This window comes from Labeo rohita, chromosome 5, assembly GCF_022985175.1.
Source record: "Labeo rohita strain BAU-BD-2019 chromosome 5, IGBB_LRoh.1.0, whole genome shotgun sequence".
In the NCBI taxonomy this organism is placed as follows: Eukaryota; Metazoa; Chordata; class Actinopteri; order Cypriniformes; family Cyprinidae; genus Labeo; species Labeo rohita.
In genome coordinates, this window is record NC_066873.1 from 11,571,293 (window position 1) to 11,595,451 (window position 24,159).

A 24,159-nucleotide genomic window follows, 5' to 3' on the forward strand; every position below is an offset into this window, starting at 1 on the left:
CTCTTAACAGCTTTATAATGGCAGTGAATGGATGTTGAGATTTTGTAGTTCAATAAAGTGCATCTTAAAGTACTCCACACAGCTCTGGGGGGGTTAATAATGGCTTTCTGAAGCAAATCAATGCTATACAATTGAGAGTGGCATTCCAGTGGATGACGCAGAACATATGCATAGTGTAAGCTCCAGTGAGAAGTGATGAACGTGGAGGTGCAGAGGAGAGAGCAAAACAAAACACCGGTCATGAATTAGAAGTGCAAACCAAGGTTTTGTAAAGAAAAATGTTGGATGATTTCGATATAAGACAAAAGGAGACTAGTTTTCCTTTGCTGTAAACAAAACTTGGTTCTCGCAAGACTTCTCACATATTCTCACCAAAGCTTATGCTAAACCTGCGTCAAACGTCATCCGCTATAATGCCACTCTCTGATGTACATGCATACAACAGTTAGCGGAAGCTATAGATTATTTACTTTTTATGAGGGATGGATGCACTTTTTTGGGCTTTAAAATCTTTAAAATCCCATTCACTGCCATTATAAAGCTTGGAGATGCAGGACATTTTTAATATAATTCTGTATTCGTCTGAAAGAAGAAAGTCGTATACACGGATGGCTTGAGGGTGAGTACCACTTTTTTGGGTGAACTATCCTTTAATCTAATCTAAAGTGTTACCCTTTTGTAAGACTGGGTTGAAATTATGACTGTTTCTGATATAAAAACCTCAATTTAAAATTATAAGTGGACCTCAGGGAGGAAAACTTAAGTGATTTAAAAAAAAGTATGATATGAGCCCTTTAAAAAAAAGAACATTATCTGACTTCATTTCAAGTAATGTGAAAATTCTCAAGCCCCTTGGGTTTTTTTTTTTTCTTTATAGCAAAGCGATTTGGGATTTCGTTAGCAGGTGGCAATGCTACTGTAGCAGAGTAACTGGATTATGAACAGTATTCATTTCAGAAATGCCTTGGGCCTGTAGTGGTCTATAAACCAAATGTGTGAGATCTTTTTCTGTGCGAGATGACACTTGGTTAACAGTGCAGCAAGAAGCTCATGACACACGCCATTTAGGAGAAGCATCAGACCCCTTGGTGTTTGAATGCATCTGTCAGCATCCTACAGCCAGGAACTACATTTCTCTGGATGACTCACGCACTTAATCCACACTCGTCCGACTTCCTCTCAGATGTTAAGATTTCATGGCTACGCAGTTAACGGACAGTAGCAAGCACAGATCCTAATGTATCCTAATGACAGGAACATTTAGCAGTAAGAGGAATGTATGTATGAGTCATCACATAAAGCATGAGTGGAGCTAAAGATACTCTGCCAAAATTTGGTGAAAGGGAGGTTTTACATATGGGAACAGCTTTACATAACCTGCTTTTGGTGAAATTAGCATGCTGATCAACAAGCGCTGTTTGTTGTGGTTCATCATCATACATGATATTATTCATCATGAAAAGGTTTGCCATACTAAAAATACGCTTGCTTTTATTCTGTTCTGTTCTGTGTTGTCACATCTCAGGAAAGCAAATAGGATTGTGTGGAATCCGGCTCCTGAAAGGTCCTCGAACATCTAATGAGTAGTAATCTTAGGCCTCTCATGAATGTGGCTCTTATTTTCTACTTCTATTATTATTTTCATTTGTACTATTTATAATCCCACTGATGTCACTTGGACTACTTTGTCGATCATATTGGTACTTTTCTGAGCCTTGAATGTGGCAGTACCCTTGCTGTCTATGGGAGTGTCAGAGATCTCTCAGATTTATGGGTTTGGAACAACATGAGGGTGAGTAATTAAAGGGGAAGTCCACTTCCAGAACAACAATTTACAGATAATGTATTCACCCCCTTGTCATCCAAGATGTTCTTGTCTTTCTTTCCTCAGTCGTAAAGAAATTATGATTTTTGAGGAAAACATTTCAGGATTTTTCTCCATATAATGGACTTTTATGGTGCCCCTGGGTTTGAACTTCCAAAATATAGTTTAAATGCGGTTTCAGATGATCCCAAATGCAGTTGTAAACGATCCCAGCCAACGAAGAAGGGTCTTAACTAGTGAAATGTTCGGTTATTTTCATAAAAATAAAAATATATATAAATATATATATTATATAAAAATAAAACTGTCAAACGCTCATCTTTTCTCACTTTGCCCAAACCTTTTTTTTCCGGTTCATGACAGTTAGGGTATGTCAAAAAACACCCATCTCATGTTCTCCCTCAACTTCAATCATCCTATATCACTGTTTTACCTTTTTTGTTGACAGAGTTTGATCTTCTCTGCATGTTCACTTTGCAAAGACTGGGTCGGTACCTCTGCAGCAATGTAGGATGATTTTGAAATGATTTTTGAAGTTGAGGGGAAAAAATATGATTGGAGTTTTTTGACATACCCTAACTGTCTTGAACCATAATACACAGAGTTCAGGCAGAGCTAGACGATGAGCATTTGAAATTAAAAAGTATTTAAAATGCATTTTTTCAATCAAAAAAAGCAATTGTTTTTCTAGATGAGACTCTTCCTCCTTGGCTGGGATCGTTTACAACTGCATTTGGGATCATTTGAAGCCGCATTTAAACTGCATTCTGAAAGTTCAAACTCTGGGCACCATATCAGTCCATTATATGGAGAAAAATGCTGAAAGGTTTTCCTCAAAAAACATAATTTCTTTACGACTGAAGAAAGACATGAACATCTTGGATGACAAGGGAGTGAGTACATTATCTGTAAATTTATGTTCTGGAAGTGGACTTCTCCTTTAATGACAAAATTCTCAATTTTGAGTATCCCTTTAAGATATTTTTGGTGAAATTTGAGAGCTTTCTGGTCTCCTTCACTGTTGTTTAGAAGTTTAGAAAGCACTTTACTGCATTGTTCCTCTCAGTAATTCTATCCCACACTCCATTTCAGCTCTTAAAGAGGTCTATTTCCAGTGTAGCTGGCTTTTACTTTAGTCTAGTAAGTAAAAAGTCCTTCATGCCTTTTAAAACACTATAAATGGGCTGCGCAAATGTAACCTAATGCCCCAAAACAGGCTGTCTGCCAAGTCACTGAAGCCACGTCAGTCTGTTTGTAACGTGCCCTTTGCGCAGCTCATCAGTTTGTAATACAGACTCAAAGGCTACGTTGACTTTTTCTGGCAACATTTTGCCCTTTCTATATGAAAGACTGTTTTAATCATAAAATCATTCAGTTACAAAGGTAACTTTGTTTTACTGAAAGTAGTCCATTGCCGCAGCTGGAGAGTCACGCTGGAATTTTCGCTGGCGGCCATTTTGTGAGTTGGCTCTATTTGCTTGTGTTTGTCGCTTTGTTGTGCACCAGTGGTGTCGAGAGATTAGATAAAGCACATTTTATGGATACTCTGATAAAAGTAATCCCTTCGATGGCTGCATATCGCTCCCTGAGAGAGGAGAATGATGCGCTGTCTGAGGGGACCGGCGTTTCGTGTGTCACTATGGTAACAGCAGGACAGCCACACAGATGTGTGCCTCAGGAATCTGCTCTGGATAAAGCCACATTCACTCTTCACCTCCAAAGCAGAATAATGGTCCGCACATTCCCCTCGCACATCAGCCGCCATGACGCACCATGTGCAGGCCATGCCTGCTTCTCATAGTAATGTCACTTTATTGCAAATTATACAGATAGGAATGCAGTATACACTAGTAACTACTAAGCAGTGCTGGTTAATTTGAAATGATGTGCAGTGGGAAAACATGTACACACCAGTGGTCCTTAAAGTAAATTCATGTCCCTGTCACATTTTCTTGGTTAAAGGACTCATATGATGCGATTTCATGTTTTCCTTTGTCTTTGGAATGTTACAAGCTGTTTATGCATATATACGATCTGTAAAGTTGCAAAGATTAAAGTCTCAAATCCAAAGAGATATTCTTTATGAAAGCTGAGTCTCAGCCTTGCCTTCCTAAAACAGCTCATTCAAACACGCTCCCACATGCCTACATCAGGGTGTGGGAAGATTTGAATAACACCGCTCAAATGTATACGCAAAGAAAGAATAGCGGCCGCTATGTTGTGGAGATGCTGTGTGTTTCGTTGTGAAAGCGAAAGTACTTTGTTTGGCCTTCCAAATGAGTACGCAACTTGAAATCAGTGGTTAAGTTATATTTACAATACTGTTCCAGAACAGTACAACAGTCTGGAGCTTCTGACTCACAGCCTGTAAGTACGTTTTCATATTTAAAGAATTTGCTACTGTGTACTTAAACGCGTGTTTTGAGCAGAGTAGAGTAGTAGTGTTTCTCGTTTCTAAGATCACAAATACAGACAAAGTGTTATGTTTATGTGGCGCAGCGTTCAAGTCATTATAATCAGTAATTATGTCCTGGATGCAATAAATGCCTTGTTTATAATGGGTTTTATTGTTTTTGTCTTGTTGTGCCCTGACATGGCATCACAACATGGTAAGGGGCATAACATTTCCGTCACACGCTTGAGGTATTTGGCAAATCGAACCTCGCTGGATAACTGGCTAATCAGAGCACACTGTGCTTTTCAGAACGATGAGCTTTGTAAAAATCAATGTGTTTCAGAAAGCTGGGGCAGAGAGGAGCAACAATAATGTACAGTATGTGGAAAACAATGTGTTTTTTGAACCTTAAACCACGTAAACAAATTGCATTACACCACATACACAAAATAATGTTCATTTTAGCCACATCATTTGACCCCTTTAAATAAACATTAATTGCATCAGAAAAGGAAGGTTTTTTTTGTTTGTTTTTTTTTTTGTATATTTACATGAACAATGTAATAAATTTATTTATTAAAGCCAAGTATGAATCTTATCATGTTAGTGTCTTTAACCTTTTAACTCTCACTCCCAACACAGACATAAAAATGCACTATCCAGACTTAATTTTTATAATTCATGAATGGAAACATTTTGTAATATGATTTTGATGTATATTTTCTGTGGTAATGCAATGCCTGATTTTAAAATGCCTTTCAAAGGATGAATTTTGAGATTTTAAGTTTTGAACTGTTATATAATTCTTATGATTTCTAAAACGTGATAGGGAAAAAAGCAACAAAGAAAGTCTTTTGTGACAAAGGTCAGAACTCATGTTATGATGTAGATTTTTTAAGTTGCACTCTCATATATTAATCTATTACTTTTCCTACATAATTTGTAACACAAAAATATGGTAAAATATCTGTTTAGGAGTCTTAGACCTTTCCAACGATTTATAATTTCTAATATAGTGAAGTAAACTTGGGCATCCCACGGAAGGGACGGTGACAGTTAAAGGGTTAAGTATTTTGTGTTTATTCCAAAATAATAAATCAAGGCAGTAACAATTTAAACGGTATATTTTATTTGTAAACCCATGCTCAGCTATTCTTTTTAATTGTTAACTTTTAACTATTTTTTAATTTTTCGGATTAACTGACATTAAAGCTCTGTAAATATTGCTCACAGACACAGAGATTTACTGTAAAATTTCACCAAGCTGTTTACTCGCATAAAACTCCAACAGATTGTGTTTTTCATGCTATTTTAAGTCTTAGTTTGACATAACAAATTGGTTATATCTAAGTGTGTGAGTTTACTTACTTTTAAATGAGTCTTCCTATTAACGCCACTGTATTGTTCATTCAGACTGATTCGCGAACGTGGAACACAGAACGCCGAACATAACCAGTCGTATTCAGTCATAATGCGGTGGAGGCATTGCCTCCTCTCACGTGACTTTCCCCCATTCATTCTCAGTTACCCCCCAACAAACCCACCGTACACTTTAGGGAGTCTGTTAAAACCCAGTGGGCTCAAGGGAGGCGAGAGAGATGTGGACTCCCACTGTAACTTTACCTGCTGGTGTCACTAGCTTGTTTTCATCACCCTGTTTTTATGCATATAAACTTTTTTCACAAAATTTGGCGTCAAATTTCGAGAAAAAAGTTTATACGCTCACTTGAGGCGTTTTTTGACTAATGCAAGAAAAGATTAAAGAAAATAATACAAGATGGAAACGCATTTACCGAATAAATTCCTTCATTCCTCCATTGCGCTATGGGACTGCATAACCTGACAAATCAGCAGAAGATTATTATATTCAGTGGCTTTTCCTACTTTTCTTAGTGATATTTAGTGCCAGCTTATCAGGAAGTGATTATTTCATTCTCTTTGACTCGTTGGATGTAAACTGTCCTTATTCATAAATTTTTTATTTGATAATCAATTTTTGCATTTTTAAATTAGCAACTTTGGAGGAAAACCCAGTTACTGTTGGATGGTGTTTCTTTAGAAAAAAAAAATAGTGATTTATATGCTTTTTAATGTAATTTTTTTAATACTGCCGTTGTATTATTTTATATATTACAAATTTTTTCTCATCCAATTTTTTGAGGAGACACTGCCTCCCTTGCTTCCTCGGAGGAGACAATCCTGGTACACACCATGTTTTATACTTAAAGGGTTAGTCCACCCAAAAATGAAATTTATAAGTTCAAATACAGTATGCTTGGTTGATATACAGTGAGATTCATACTAGTGTGTCAGGCAAGCACAACTGAGCTTCACAACTGAGTTTTTTTGATGTGCTTTCTCAATGATCAATGTTTATATGTGAAGAAAAATCTAAATTAAATCTGTTTACTTTATAAAGTGATTGTATCTCTTCAGAAGATTTGGATTAAAGGGGTCATTGGATGCAAAGTTCACTTTTACATGTTGTTTGAACATTAATGTGTGTTGGCAGTGTATGTACACACACACCGTCACACCAACAGAGGCTGCTCCTACGATAGTTGATTATCATGAGCGTCTTACCTCAGATCAGCTGTAACAGTCCGACCTCCATTGTTTCGATGCCGGAGCAGGGATGTAAGTTAGACAAGAATATATGTTTTTTTATGAATCTGTGAGATCACGTTTCCTATTAACGTGCTAGTTAGCAAGCTTTGTGGCTAATCGCATTAAATGTGGCTCAAGTAAACAGTTTCTTAGGGCAGCTCGTCACTCCACAGAGAGAAGGGAGGGGTGGGGCGAGCAGAGCTCATTTGCATTTAAAGGAACAATCCCTCAGAATGGGATGATTTTTGCAGAGCTCATTTTGACAAGGTAAAAAGGGTGTTGTTTTACACTACCATGGAGAATTTTTAACCAAAGTATATTATAAACTTTTCATTAAGACCCTGAGGAATATCAACTTGTGGAAAATGGGCATCCGATGACACCTTTAAACCTACCCATTTGGTTTACTTAGGATCTCATTATGAACTTTTTGAAGTTTGAAAATTTGTTTGGACCTTAAATGAAGGTGAAAATGATTAGGGAAAAATGCCTTTACAAATTCTGAGAAATACCGTCTTAACCATGATTTGATATTTCTGTAAAGTGAGAGACTTTTTTTAGCTGAATAGTTTTAAATTGGCAGAGACCATAGAAATGGAGTTTGGAAGATTTTGATTTAGCTTTGCATAGACAAGGTTTTCAAACATGTGGAGATAACATGAAGCACAAGTTTGACAGTTCTTTGGTGTTGCCGAATTTTATTTATCTCAATGAATGCTTTGATTTGGTTCTGCAAAAAAGGCTTATTCATATTTGTTCACTTATTCGTTTAATGACTCTTTCTGTAGTTTACATTACATCATGTGGCGGCCAAGTTTTGAGTGAGGCTATGCATCAATAAAACTGATAAGTTTAAAAACATAAACTGACGTTTTTTTTTTTTTTTTAATACATTACTTTATCAAGACAAAGGGACTCAAGAAAGTGTGTTTAAGCAATCATAATTTGTCTCAACAAATAATTTTTCCTCCATTTTGTTAAATGCTGGACTTTTATCAATTTAGAGACAAGGGTGTACATGTGTTCCGCAGTTCCACATGTGTGACCAAAATAAGAAAATGCACTGTGTAAATAAGTTCAGGAAGCACATTTGCATTTGCAACATGGTTAACAGCTGTTAACATACAACAATAGGGATGGCTCGATACCATAATTTTGGCTTTGGTTACAATACCAGAATGTGATACCTTTGTATCGATACTAAACTGATACCACAGATTACAAATAACCAGCCTCAAAAGATAAGTGAGTTGAAAACAATTTAGTAAGTAATGTTAACATGCTAAACATGTATTAGTTCATTTATCTTTTATAACTAATTATTGACCTAGATTAATAAGTGCTGTAATACTGTTAGGTCTGCTTACCTAATGAATGTTAACAAAGTTTGCTTTACTGTAAAGTGTTATTTTAAAAGTCAAAGAATTCAAAATCATGTTATTATCTCTCTCTCTGATTGTTTTCAGATTTCAGTCTCAGATACCCAAAAAAAGCATTAAATATAAATCTCACGCTGTCTCAGCTGCTTCATATTAATGGTCAGTGGTGCGGCAGAAACATTCCCTTATATTATTGATACTAAAATTAATATAGCAAAACTCTTGCCTCTTTCAAATTCAATTTATTGTTTGAAATGCAAGTGCAAATATTACGTAACCCAAAGCTAAACTGGTTCTAGCATGTTACCCACATGATAGCTTTCGTGTTTAATGCGCAGCTTTCGTGTTTAATCTGCATCACATCTTAGGTATGTGCGTTGATCAGTTCTGAATAAAAGTTAATTAAAACTGAATTCATGAAAGATGCACTTACCTGTTGATCTCTAAATACTCGTTAAAGATCAGGATGAGCAAGTGACAAATGCTTGGCCAGATGTGATGTGTTCCCTCCTGTGGCAGTACGTGATTTATAGCAAAGCTTACATACAGGTGCAGTAATCACCTGTATGTAAATCAAATAAATACAAGAATTCCTTTGTACCTGCTGCAATTATGTTTTTAAATGATTTATCATAAATATGTGTTTTTATGTATGTTGAGTTGCTGCTGCATGTGTATGTATACTGCTGTCTACACAAAGAATTGCCTTTTTAAGGACAATAAACTGAACTTCGGAACAGCAGCATATAAAGTACCGAATTGATCAAAATGATAGTATCAAACCGTTTGAAATAAAATATATACCAGTATTTTTCCAGTATTGTACATCCCTAATGTACAATTATCATTTTAGGCCGACAAACTGTAATACTGTATATGTCTGTGTATATGTCTATTTGAACTGGAAGCATAATTCTAGGCTATTCGCTGCCGTTTTCAAAACACAATAAAAAAATGTAACATTTTATTCACTGATGCTCTTCACTGAACCCTCTTCAATCGGAATCGCTAAACCCGATGGGAGCACATACTTACTTGCTGGCAATTCATATAAAAAAATAAATATTATCATTTTATTTTTAAGTTTACTATAAAATAATTGTATTTGTATTTAATACTCCCTTTATATTTTAAAATATAATAGATTTACCACACTTTATCATTTTGCTGATTGTTTTATTTTTTAAAGATGTCTAATGATATTATTATCACTATTATTAATTTAATTTAATTTACTATAATATTAATTACATTTTTAATTGTTATTTTTAATGAGTCACATTATGTGCAGTGTGAGGACTCTTATGAGAACCAGGCTTAAAACTTATGTGCACCCCTGTTTACAGAAAATGACAGTAATAATAATGTATAAATAAATAAATTATGAGATATTATTATTATTAATGGCATTTTTCCTTTCTTGTATCGGACAGTAGAGACAGGCATCTATGTGGAAAAGAAGAGCATGGGATTAGAAAGTAGCAAGAGCCGGGTTTGAACTGGAGTTGCCCCAAGCACAACTGCGGTCCTAACAAATGAGTTTTGCTATATTGGTGTATGGTCATCAGTTATTTTTACACATTCATATTTTCCTTTCTCCTCTCGTTGAATGAGAATGATTCACTTGCTGAATTGAACGAATAATGTGCCTCCTTTCATTTAGGCTTGTTGGTCAGAACAGTACAATTTGTTCATGAATGCCGTGTCCTAGTTCATTTAGTGTATTTTCAAGACTCAAAATGCTGACTCAATCTGGCAAGAAAAGTGTACAAAAACGTACTTGCATGCTTCACAAGGCTTCAGCGAATAGAGAGTACTAAAAAAGTAGTAATATAAACATGGAAGTGAATGAAAATGATTTATTCACTTAAAAGAATCATTCAAAAAACTGATTCATTCATGACTGATCGGTCCAGACCCAGGTGTTTTCCGCAATATAAGCTCTCTGACTTCTTTCCTCTAAACTGTGTGTCTGTGAACCCTGAGCTGCTGTGAGGAGAGCTAGAAATAAATGGTGAATTCATCACAGTGACACCACATGCCTAATTGCTTGTATTTTATGGAATTAAGCAAATTGGGTTTTTTGGCTAGTGATTAATCCTTCAAGACCTGGAGGGAGGGAGAGACACAGATAGAGACACTGGAGGAGCAGGTGTGAGAGAAACGTCTGCATGTATTGATGGATCAAGCTGAGTCTACTGCTGCTTCTGCAGTCCTCATCTAACCTTGTCCTTCCGCTTAGCATCAGCCTGGAACCAACAAACATCAAAAAAAAAAAAAAAACCATGCAAATCCAGCTTTGAGTATTTGATACATTCCCATTTCTTTAAGATATTAAAATTAAAATGTTATCACCTTCACATTTTACAGTTAGGTGTTTGAAGGTGGCATCATATAAAACTGAGAGAAGTTAGTATAAGGCAGAGGTTCTCGTTGTTTAGTCAAGAACCCATTTGAAAGTAGAAAAGCTTGTGTACCTCTCCCCACAATAATCTGATTGTTGTTGTTTTTTTGTTGTTGTTGTTCTGAGTTGGGTTTTTTTATTTATTTATTTGTATTGTGTTTGTTTGTGTTGTGGTTTGCTTTGTTTTTTGTTTTTGTGTTGTTCTGTTTTTGTGTGTGTAGTATTTAGTTTTGTGTTGTGTTATTTTTTGTTTGGTTGGTTGGTTTTTTTGTGTGTGTGTGTGGTTTGCCTTTTGGTTTGGGTTTTTTTTTGTTTTGTTTTGTGTGTGTGCGTGTGTGTGTGTGTGTGTGTGTTTTTAGTTTTGTAATGGTTTGGTTTGCTTTTTGGTTTCTTTTTTTGTTTGTTTTTTGTTGTTTTTGTGTAGTTCTGTTGTTTTGTGGTTTGGTTGTGTTTTTGTGTGTGTGTGTGGTTTGTTTCTGTTAGATTTCTTTTGTATTGTGGTGTTTTGTACTGTTCTGTTGTTTTTTGTTTGTTTTGTGGTTTGCTTTGGTTTTTGTTATTGTGTTCTGGTTTTTTTTTTTTTTTTGGTTTGGTTTTGTGTGTTAAATTGTTTTGTTCTGTGTTGTTTTTGTTTGGGTTTTTTGTTTGTTTGTTTGTTTGTTTTTTTGACGACTTTAAAATAAATGCTTGTTTTTTGTTTGTGTTGTTTTGTGGTTTGGTTTATTTTGCATTATGTTGTTTTTGTGTCATTCAGTTGTTTTTGTTTTGTTTTGTGATTTGCTTTGGTTTTTGTGTTGTTTTTTTTGTTTTTGGTTGGTTCTGTGTGTTGTTTTTTGTGTTTTGTTTTGTTCTGTGTTCGTTTTGTTTGTTTGTTTTTTTTTGCTTGTTTTGTTTTTGTTTTTGTTTTTTTCGACAACTTTGAAAAAAATGCTTGTTTTTTTGTTTTGTGGTTTGTTTGTGGTTTGTTTGGGGCCGCATGTTGTTATTCAGGTTTGGCACTTTTTGTTAAACAACGAAAATAGCTTTGTTGGACAAAAGAAATGTTTGCATATGCGTAATTATGTAATTTATATTTACGGCATTAGAGACTTTTCTCCACTGTCATTCAAATCTTGCATGTTGATTATTTGCTCCAAAAAAAAAGTCTTTGTGCATAAGCGCAATTCAACAGCATATAAGTACTTAACTGATTCTCATGTGAACTCACACACTTTGAAAAACACTGGTTTAAGGCCACTCTGATCATTCTTTCTACTGTGTTGAGCATTCAACTCCTTTCACCAGACTCCTTCAGACTATACGTTTATAAAGAGGATTATCTCACCCTCACGCCCATGCTTTCCTCCAGGTCGATATGGAGACGTATTAAGTGAGTGGAGCATCTGCAAGCCTGTGATTAGGGGTCTCATAACGATCGGCTGGAAAAGAAACGGTTTTTGTATCCTTTGGCATGCAAATGAGCCGCAAAGTGAGAAATTGATAGAGAGCGAGAGATTGTGCGGGAACGAGAAGGGGGATCCGGACGATCAACGTGACCTTTTCACAGTGCCACCACAATAATGGGCTGCACAGCCAGCAGCATGTGAGTGTTAATACTTCTCTGTCGTTTTCACTTTCTCTCTACCTCGCCATCAACTGACTGACCTCAGGCCTTTACAGACTGTAAATAACAAACTTCGACTGATTCATTTTATTGGTACCATGTTTGGCACTGTCATACAGGAAGTGATTAAAGAACTTCATCTCTGCAAATAAATGCATACGAGACTTGTTAACCTCACATTCGTTATAGGAAGGTTGGCGTTTAAAACCTCACAGTCTAATCCTACTGCAATCCTATGCAAATGGTGGTAAAACATTTGCTATACAAGGAAGGAATACTAATCTATTTGTTAAAAAAAAGGGTAACTTAAAGGGGAAATTTACCCAAAAATTACAATTTTGTCATCATTTACTCACCCTCATGTCGTTCTGAACCTGTCCGAGTTTCATTCTTATGTTGAACATAAAAGAAGATATTTTGAAGAATGCTAGTAATCAAATAGCTGTTGGTCACCATTGACTTCCATAGTATTGTACTATGTGGTTCTTCAGAATTCTTTAAAATGTGTTATTTTGTGTTCAACATAAGAAAGAAACGTGTACAAGTTTAGAATGACAGTTTTTGGGTGAACTATTCCTTTTAGTCCACTTAACATGTATTAATTACTCTTAATATTTTTGAAGCACCAAGTAACATTACTTTATAGTCACTATGTTTTATCTGGCTATATTTGACTTCTAAGGTGGAAAAACAATGTTTTTGTAATACAGGATGTATGATTTTCAAAAAACAAGTTGTTGTCTAATATAACACAGATCTTTGACACTATAGTGGATTAAACAACAGTACATCCTTCTACACTAAAAAAAAAAAAAAAACAATTTGTAGATTAAACTTAAAATAATTTGTTACCCTGCTGCCTTAAAATTTTAAGTTCAGTCAACTCAAATAAGTTTAGTCAACTTGAAATGTTAAGTTGTACTTAGTGAAAATTTAGATATTTGAGTTGACTTAACAAACAACTGGTTTGTTAAACTTAAAAGCTGGGTAAGTTACTGAGCTGCCTTAGATATTTGAGTTGATTCAACTTAAAATTTAAAGTTGACTGAACTTAAAATTTTAAGGCAGCTGAGTACAAATTGTTTTAAGTTGACTCAACAAATTGTATTTTATAGTGTATATGTTGGCTGATAGAAGAACATTTCTGGTCATCCAGTCTTTAATATATTTAACACACTCTGTTAACTGTGATAATTTTGAAATTTTCGTCTGGTCTGGAAGAAATATATAGCTAAGTGTCTTCTGCATAACAGTGGAAACTAATCCCATGGTTTCTAATAATGTTTTATAGGGATAGCATGCATAATGGAAACAGCAAGGGGCCTAATACAGATCCTTGAGGCACTCTATATTTGACCGTTGTATGATTAGATGCTTCCTCATTTACAAAAACGAGATGATGATGGTCAAACAAGTAGAATCTAGGACAGCTGAGTTTTTAATGAACAAAAATAAGTATGTCCTATTCAGGGCACTGGTTGGCTGGTTTTAGCTGGTCAGCAGGCTGGTTTTAGATGGGTTTTGGCCACTTCCTTAGCTGGTCAGGCTGGGAGACCAGCTGGAATGACCAGCTAAAACCAGCCTGACCAGCCTAGGCTGGTTTTAGCTGTTTTTCAGCCGGTTAATAACATTCTTTTATTGTTCCATTTAATATTCGAAATTTGCTGTCAGGCAATCTTGAATTCAAGTAGTACAGCTTATGCAAATGTAAGCTGAGGCATCCAGCGAATGCCTGCGCTCAGCTGTGAACTCATCGCAAGGGCAATGGACCAGCGTTAGAGTTTATCCGAGGATAGTGTGCGGATTCAACAGGTCACACGCACCTGGAGCACTTCTGTGAATGGAGAAAACAGAATAAAACAAAATCTAGAAAAGATTAAGCTGTATTGGCAGTGAAGCGCAGATACCAGATCGCATACTGTTTTTTCTTTTCTTACTTTTTCTTTTTGAGTAAAGAAAACACTGCACTATATATATATATATATATATATATATATATATATATATGTATCTTGTCACCTTGAAATTATAAGGTTCTATCTGCATTCAGAGTGGTTTTGAGATATTGAGCTTCAAAGATTTTGCATTCCATATTGTAAAAATGATATGCGGAGCAAGTCTCTTTCCTACATGAAAATGACAGAGACCCTAAGTGTATTCTAAATGTACAGTTGTTTAAATGGGGAATTTGGGAACAGGTCAAATGCAGATAGAACCTTCTAATTCTAAAAAGTCATTTTCTGCTTGGAATTATAAAGATTCTATCTTGCAAAACATTAATTGAAGCAACAATTTTCATACAATACAAATGCAAATTTGTATTGTACAAATACAAATAGTTTACTTATAATTTGTTTTATGTTGTATCAACATGTATGAGAAAGGTAAATTTAATGCTTTATCGCATTTATTTAATATTTTTGTTTAAGTTAGGCATAAAAAGCAGTGCTAAATATTTTGTCCAGAGCCGAGGTTAATTTTAGGTAGGATTATAGTGGGTAATTAAACACATTATTGCAGGAACAGTTAAGGCAGCTACTCTAATCTATCTGACCAGGACTTTATTCCACAAAAAGCAGGACAGGGAAAATGGCTTTCTTTTTAAATCAGTATGGCCAAGATAACATGCTGATGTTTAATGTTGTAATTAAGATCCCATCATTTAAACTGTTGACTATTTGATCTTTAAGGCTTAATATTGTAAAATGTAAGACATTTTAAGACTTTACACTTCATGAATGTTTCGCCAATCATTACATATTCGGGTCTTTAGCATCCCAGACTTACAATTAACACATATGGATCTCTAACTACTGCAATAGCATAAAACTCTCCTGATATTTTAAGGACAGTTACAAAAGAATAAAATAAAGCATACTTCACCACCTTTCAAACTTAGAATGGTTCGATATGAGCAGATGATTTTATCATAACTGCCATTGTCAGAGCGCACTTCCCCAATACATTCAGCATGCGACAAAGCTTATGTCGCGATCTTAACCATATTCTCAAAACTATTTTCAACATCTTCAAAAACAATATTTTGATCGCTATTTACCATATCCACCATCAAATGACAGTGACACTCATATTTCATTATGTACAGTAATTGCTCTGCAGTAAAGCCATTCAAGCCAGTTCAGTTGTTGCATATTATTTGTTTTATGCATATGGTATTCATGATCATTGTTTTAAACAGTGCCACTTTGAGGAGCAAAGGTGAATTGCACTTATTGATTCTTCATACATGTAATTATTGTTGTTTAACATTTAATCTTTCCTGCTGTTACGGAGCAGTCCGGCGACATGACAAAGAAAGTTGATCCTGATTGGTCCTGTGCATTCAAAGTGCTGATCGGCTCACAGATAGAACCTTATAGAACCAAGTTAGAGTTCGACTTTGTAGATAGAACCTTTTTGTTTTCCAAATAAAAAGTCCTAAAATGTACGCAACTTAAAAAAAACATCACATAATGTAAATAAGTAAATAAGTCACAGAATAAGAATATGTGAAAAACTCAATTTAATTCCAAGGCGACGAGATAACGTTTTTAACCTGTATTTTTGCTACGCAAAACGATTTCAGAACGATAATAATACAGAGGAACGCAGGCACAGAAACATTAAAATATCGATTCTGCTCAGAGTGAACTGATTGAAATTTGGTTTTCAAGCCCTGGTAATAAATATCACAAATGAGCTCAATTTCTAATGCGTATCATTTGTCTTATGAATATCTAGTTAGTAGTTAAAGTCAAAAACTTACGTGCAACATACGTCACAGTTGACTTATTTTGCGTTGGATATGATCAAAAATAATGACCTGTGGTTCAGTGAGTGAGTCAGACATTTATTCAGTGGTGAGTGGGTCATTTCGAGCAAATAATTAAATCAGTGTGACTCTGTATATTTGTTACTGCATGCAACCAGCATTGACAAGGCATTCTTCATGAAAGATGCTGGGGTTGTCTATTACTTGCCAGTGTCTGGTCTGTCTCTTTCCTGTCACATTCTGTTCCCCTGAAGCATTATTTCTTTTGCTGCTGTGGTGCATTATGAGACTGTCAGAATATTGCAGTATCATGTTCAATGATCCACACTGGCAGAGTATTACAGAGCTTGAAGAGCTGATAGCCAAACCAAATACCATGAAAATATTTTTTTTTTCCTTTTCTTTTTAAGAATTACAGAAAGGATCTGTTTTCCATTTTCCAACCCTATTATTCACAACTAATTGAATGCTTTTATTTGATTGACGTTCTGTGAAAATGTCAAGACGTTTGAGAGAGCAAACCCAATTGCTTTGAAAGAGATGGTGAAATTAGGACTTCAATTGAGAAGTTTGCAGTGATACCATCAGCAGCAAACCGAACAGAACATACTCTCGTTACGTCTCATTAGTCCCCTCAGTAGAAAATAATCCCAGCGTCTGAAAAACTCGGCAGGAGTCTGTCCCATCCAGACTTCAGGTGACTATTCGGAGGCATTTGCCTGTCAGTGCACACCTTCTATTCCCGCTGCGTGAGGAGCCGCTATTCTGATCGCAGACAAGTATCCATGGTTCAACACTTCCCTTAGCTGCCCTCACTGTCAGTTCAACAGACAGGCTGTGTGTGAATGTCAGGATGTTGTCCTGCTGTTATGTCTAAGTCCTTACCCTGAGGTCCCCCAGGCTCATCCATCATTGAGAGAGACACTTCGGAGGTCTTGTTTGTGTGGTATGTCAGTCTTATAGAGTAGGACGACGCAGGGCCGTATCACAGTAGATCGCATTGATCAACACTCAGTTCAGGAAAAGGTTATTGTTGTTAACGAAACTATCTGTGGCAACAGTCTGTGGCAAAACCGTATAATATTGTGGTACTTTGATCGAAAACAGGTACACTTTTTTGTTTTATTTTTCCTGTTATGATATTAGATAGATTTAGGTAATGGTCTTAATGGTCATATTAAAGAGTTACTTTACCCAAGTAACACTTACTTAGTCACTGTTGCTATTTCCAACAAACAGTGCCGCTCTCACACTACGCATCATGTTTTCACACAGTGAAAAATACATCATGGAGCAAAGAGGAAACTAAGCAGACAGAGCAGGTTACTTCTGGGATGAAACAAAGTCCCAGCTTTAAAATGTTGTCATTTTTTAAGAAATTCAAACAATAAATACCATTTTGTGATTCTTTAACGTGTCATGACAGATCACTGTATTGCCTTATTAGATCGATGACATGTGAACGATCCTCTTTTCTTCTTTACTTAAAGCACGAAAAAAATGAACAAACATCACACCATTTTATTTTAACTGCAGAAAGACATCAATACACACAATTTTTCAAGTTTAAGTCCACCAAAGTTAAACTACTCTCCCATGTGATTTTTTTGATAGAATCGCAAATTTGGCGTTATGATTGGTCAGATCGCTTGTCAATCAAGCGGTTTTACGAAGGGTCAATTACTCACCCTCGTTTCATTCCAGACCCTTTTTGGGATAAAAGAACAATTTGTTTATATGAAATTCGAATGTATGACCATTAGAAATCTACAGGTAGGGCTGAAATGATTAGTCGACAATAACAAAATTGTCAACAAATATTTTTGATGTTGAGTAGTTGTTTGATCTCATATGACCTAATGCAGGAGCCTGCAATAATGTGGTTTGACTAGTGTGGCGCTGTAGCGCATTATTGTAATTCAGCCCTCCTGGATGCAGTTTAGGAGAAGAAGAGACACAGCACCTCAGAGCAAATGCAGCCGAAGACTGGCCGCACACTAGAAGATTTTAAGCCCGATTTTAAGCTTGATTTGCACTTCTGAACAGTGGGTGTGGCCCAAATCCTCTATTGTGTGGTGTCATTAAATTTTTTTAACTCCCGATCGAGACAAAGCGTCACCAAACTCAAATCGTAAATATCAAACATGTTTGATATTTAGGACTCTTGATCGGGCTGCCTCAGGGATCTACAGTGCGACCATATTAGTCCCATTTGCGACTAAAAACTACTGTGTGCGATTATGGAAAAAATATTTAGGAGCACCAGTGCGACTGACCCGATCAGCATATTTGTGTTTGCGCTGAGGGGAGCTTCAATAGTTTCTATGTGTTTTTGCAACAATGAGTAATGTATCTCATGAATCCTTTCATAAACGAAGTGTAGAGAGAGTGTAAATATGAGGTTCATTGTGCAGTTTACAGAGCTTTGTTGATTATGTGACGATCCCTGCACTTTCGTTTTGGGAGCGTGGTGATTGGTGGCCCCGCCTACGGCTTAACCTGATGACCGGTTCATTGGCTGCACCTGACGCTGGCTGGGGCTCTTCTTTTAAAAGAGACTGGTAAACTAGTTAGCGTGGGGACTTGGGTTTAAGGATTGGTTTGAGTCCTTCTTCTTTTTGGTGTGTTTGTTTGGTTTAGACTTGTCTTTGTTTTTGGTTTCATTTTAATTCCCCATTTCGCCTATGTATGTCGAAAAACTCTGATCGTATTTTCTCCCTCAACTTCAAAAATCATTTCAAAATCATCCTACATCACTGCAGAAGTACCGACCCAGTCTTTGCAAAGTGAACATACAAAGAAGATCAAACACCCTTAACAAAAAAGGTAAAACAGTGATATAGGGCGATTTTGAAGTTGAGGGAGAAAAAACACAATTTCTTTACGACTGAAGAAAGACATGAACATCTTGGATGACAAGGGGCTGAGTACATCATCTGTAAATTGTTGTTCTGGAAGTGGACTTCTCCTTTAAGGACAGGAAAAACGCTCGGCGCACCCGGCGCATGTTCTAAAAGGGTTGTCCCTATTCTCTTAATGAGTCATGGGTGTGTTTTGGGTGTAACATGCATTAAACCAATCAGAGTCTCATCTACCATTCCCTTTAAGAGCCAGTGGCGTTCGCACCATGGCAGATTCGCTATTTACACGGCGGAATTTGCGAGAACAAAGACTGAACGCCGAAGGGGGGACATTCACGTGCTGAAACCACTCAAATGAGTCACTATGCTCTCCCCTCCTTGCTGAATGTGATTGTTTTCAAAAGGGAACGTGAAACCAAAAAAGCTTGCATAAGAAAGCGATTGACTATGCATTATGACTTGGGCATTTTTATATTTATGTACACAATAATAATCTTTTACATTGTAATCCTTTCATTTTTAATATTTGGCATGTTTGTGTACTGCTGCATGTCCTTGTGTGTGTAATAAGCAGAGTGTATGTGCATTGTTGCACATATTACTAACGCGCTCTTTAAATAACAAAAAATATTGTGCCATTGACTTTAGACCAGGTTTCAGTTGGTCAATGACGCAGTCTATTTCAGTTGCCTCAAAATAGCAACGCACCAACAATGCGCCTAAACACACCATGGGCGCACAAATGGGAGCATATGCATTTGCTATTTAAACAACGTGGTGCAGGATGTGAAAATGATAACTGCGTCGGGCTGAAACTAGCAATTAATACTTATGTCGCGCCGGGTGCATGTTAGGGCCCCATAGTCAATTCAATTCAATTCAGTTCAAATTTATTTGTATAGCGCTTTTTACAATACACATCGTTGCAAAGCAACTTTACACCAAATTAACGTTTTTACAATATATGTAGTAGTAGCTTGATGTACATATGGCAGAGATGTGTGGTAAAGATCAATTAATGACGTAATCAAACAGACAAAGAACACCATAAATTAGTAGCAGAATTCGGTAGTGCTGTATGTTGTTTCAGGGTTGGCATCATCTGAAGTCCTCTGTGGGGTTGGCATCATCTCTTCTTAAGTGTTCTGGATCCAGACTGGAGCTTGTGAATTCCTAGTTACCACGGGATGTCAATCCTATGGCAGAAACAGACAACAAATAGGAACATAATTAGCGTAGCTGCTGTTCAAAGCAAGCACAGAAAGATTTGTTCAACCAGAGCTAAAAGATTAATAATGAACATTTGATCAGATATAACTGCAGGAAAAGTTTATGAGATGCATTATTTGAATGCTTAGCTAAAAAGATGTGTCTTTAATCTAGATTTAAACAGAGAGAATGTGTCTGAACCCCAAACATTATCAGGAAGGCTGTTCCAGAGTTTGGGAGCCAAATGCAAAAAATCTCTACCTCCTTTAGTGGACTTTGCTATCCTAGGAGCTACCAACAGTCCAGAGTTTTGCGACCTAGTCACGCAATGCTAAAATTGTTAACAAAGTATAACAATAACTATAATATTCATGGTTTGATGTGATATGAGCTAAGCATTTGTTAGATTTAATCACCATTAGTAGCATGATTTATTGTAATGCTTTTTTTTTTCCCCAGTTGGTCAGAACAGAAGTGGCAGACATGTTACTTTCTTGTTCAGACAACATTTTCTGATGAAAATTCTTATTTGGGTCATACTTCCAAGATGTATCCACACTGGTCCGGTGACTGACAGCCACACGTACACTTTATAACATTAGATTCATCCACACTTAGGAGCCATGTCAATGCACAAGCAACGTAAAAAAGATAATTGCACAACGAACTCCAACAGGTTGTTTGCACATGACGTCATTGCTGTGGCGCGAAATGCAGCTGGAGGGCAGGAAGTGATATTTCTCCATAGGAATTACTAGCAGAAACTCAAAAATGCCTATGTTTTGCGTTGTTTATGGATGCTCAAATCGGTCAAACCGAGAAACCACAAAATATCTTTTATCATGTATGAAAATTTGCTGTTCATAAGGGCGGAAAGGCAAGAAATTGACTGAAAAGTGCAGGAAAAAGTGTTATGTAAACCTCTGTTTGTGGTCAGGAGGAGAGTCGGATATTGCTTGTGTGTGCAAATGGTTAAGAAAAGATATAATAATATGTTAAAATATTAATAAAGAAATATCTAAATATGTACAGGGTGAGACAGTGAGAATTCATAGTTCCGAGAGCGTCATTGATTATAACGGGACATTGTGAGATTGCAATAAACTGAAGTGAGTGACAGCTTTTTAGTGACTCTATGGAAGCGCTATTTGCTCACTTTCTATAATCAGTTCGGAATTTGAATAAACGTTTCGCTTTACGTGCTGCTAACAGGACCAATAGCCACAAAACCCTGCACATTCAGCGAACTTTGAGGAGTGACTGAAAAGCAGAACGGATGAGGTGGAGGAAAGTCTGTACTGTACAAGAGAAACGTATAAACAGAAAATCACAACATATGTTGGATGTGATCCTTATGTTATGAAGAGGAGTGATTTTTCAACTAAATTGAAATAGCTGCATCAGTTGCCTGTCATTGAGGCTGTGGAAATAAGCTACGCAACTAAGCCTGATAGCAAACAAACTCTTTCGAAAGTGATTCCCACATTTATATGAGGGATGCAGGGTATATGTCACTCCTAAAACTACTGCTGTACAGGGTTTTTAGCCATTGGTCCTGTTAGCAGCATGTAAAGCGAAACTTTTTTTCAGATTCTGAATTGATTATAGCCTAGAAAGCGAGCATATAGCGCTTTCATATAGTCACTAAAAAGCTGTGACTCACTTCAATTTATCGCAATCTCACAAGGTTCAGTTGTAATCAACTGCAAATATAATATCTTATTTGCATTGTATGTACGTGTGGCATTTAGCATTGAGTGAATTCTCACTGTCTCACCCTGTATCTATTTATATATTTCTTTATATCTTAGTATTATTAATCTTTTATTAACCATTCGCACACACAAGCATTATCTGACTCTCCTCCTGACCGCAGACGCAGGTTTACAAGCCACTTTTCCCATTTTTTTTTTAGTCAATTTCTTGCCTTTTCCTCCTTATGAACAGCAAATGTTCATACACGATATAAAATAAAATTTCTCGATTTGACCGATTTCCATAAACAACTGAAAACATAGTCATTTTGAGATTCTGCTATTGATTCCTATAGAGAAAAATCACTTCCTGCCCTCCAGCTGCATTTCTCGCGTCCTCAGAATCACGTGATTGCAAACAACCTATTGCAGGTTTTAAACAGAGATGGCAACAAAGAGGCAAAACTTACAGACTGCAGCTTTAATTAAGAATATTAAGAATTAAAATATTTTAAAAATGAAAACCATTTTTATTACCTTTGTTTTTACATTTTACAACTTTTACGTTTTAAAAGTTCTTGCTTCAGATGGATTTTAGCAATGATTGAAAAAGGCTCCTCATGAATTCATGTACTGATTGAGTCGTTCATTGAATTAACCTTGAGGTGTGTGCACGTTGACTATGCACTCTTTTATTCTCAAAGAGTTCAAAATGACATCTGACTGTGAAACAGGATGGATGACTGTTGTACAGAATACAGCTCTGAACAGTAAGTCCAGGTCTATTTTACAGATGTCAGACCTTTCATTTTAACATAGATGGCTATATATAAATCTTGCACGTCTTTGCTTTGTATCAGAGCTAGTGGAGGATCAGTGAGTCACTCGCTTTGAAAGTTCAGTTCCATCGATTGGGCTGCAGTATGAGCTCTGAATCGCAGCACTGAATCGCTCTGCCGATACACCAACATATTCACTTTCCTGTGAGATCTGACAGCATGCGTTCAAACATTTGGTGAATAAGAGGTCCTGAGAAGGGTGTATTGATTGTGTGTTGTGTAAAATACACAAGGAAAGGAGGATGGTAGTGTTTCAACTGGGATAGCTGTTACCCTGTGTGCTGTGTATTTTTTTTACGTCACAGCATGTTTTTGTTCAGATGCAATTAAAACTTTCACTAACATCTCTGTTAGTGCTTCCAGTGCTGTATTTCGATCAAGCGAAGTCAGATGACGCACAGGAGATGCAGTCCATTGCTCAGCATTGTATCTGCAGGGTAAAGCAACACAAATCATCTGTCTCTCCATCACCTGGAATATTAATAAGATTTAAACAGAATAGTGAATCGTAAATAGTATTTGCATTTCTTTACATACTGTAATGTGCAGTTTATGAGCCACATTCACACTTAAAAGACAATAAATACACAATAACAAACATTTTATCATTTTTACATAATTAAAAAAAAAGTTAAAAAAAGTCAGTATTCTTCTACAGTGTTTAATACACCAGATCATTATGTCTTCCCCCTCATACTGATCTCTCATTACATCATGTTTATTGAAAATTGCACATAATGGTGGTTATTCTGGAGCGGAAAAAATCTATTCATATTTATAATTATCTTCTCCTAGGCAAATGCTATAAAGTTTGGGTACCTGCATTCATGAATCTGACTTCATCACCCTATGTTTGACATGCAGCTGAAGAAAATGTCATATGATGTAATAAAAAAATCTTAGAAAAATAAGAAAAGGTATGAACAGTCAGAAACTGACACCTTGTTAGAATCTTAAATAGCCTAAGCCTAAGAATAACCCATCTATATATTTTTTATACCTTATTGTTTTATTAGATGATGCGACAGATGTCTGTCTCACAGAGAGATGGATGTCAGTGATTGTCATTCACAGAAACTTCTATTTAAACAATGAATCATAAAAGTAACAGCAGAGGCAAAATGTGGACGTGACTAGTGGTTCAGATCACAAAACTCATGGTTCGGGTCATATTATGGTTTTTGAGTCACATAACCAATCGTTTTTCAATTTCCACAAAAAAATAAATAAATAAATAAAATATATAAATGTATCTTTGCATTTCATTTATTACTTAAAGCTAAGTTATTTGTCAATACCACAGCAAAAACTAGTTTATCTAGTTTAACTAAGAAAGTTCAAAAATGATTCAAGACAAGTACACAGCCAGTAAAAAATAAGAACAAATACACAAATTACAAACACAGATAAATACAACAGAACAAAGTTACAAATAAAATAAGGTTTAGTGTTGAGGTACAGAAATGTTAATCTTTGTCAAATCTGTGTTTTTGTTGTTTGATTAGCATTAATGACAGCAGCAGGTATTTAGGCTGGTGTCCCTTTAAAGGTGACCTATTGTGCCCCTTTTT

The 24,159-nt window shown here is 36.1% G+C and overlaps 1 protein-coding gene across 1 annotated transcript in view; it reads left to right on the top strand.

The window, feature by feature from the left end:
- LOC127165100 (rab effector Noc2) overlaps positions 1-12,185 on the top strand; it is a 139,664-nt gene extending 127,479 nt beyond the window's left edge. The window contains exon 9 of the mRNA XM_051109414.1: positions 11,959-12,185. Within this exon, the coding sequence (XP_050965371.1) occupies positions 11,959-12,170 (212 nt within the window). The 3' untranslated portion in view covers positions 12,171-12,185. The remainder of the gene's footprint in view (positions 1-11,958) is intronic.
- Positions 12,186-24,159: the final 11,974 nt, after the last annotated feature.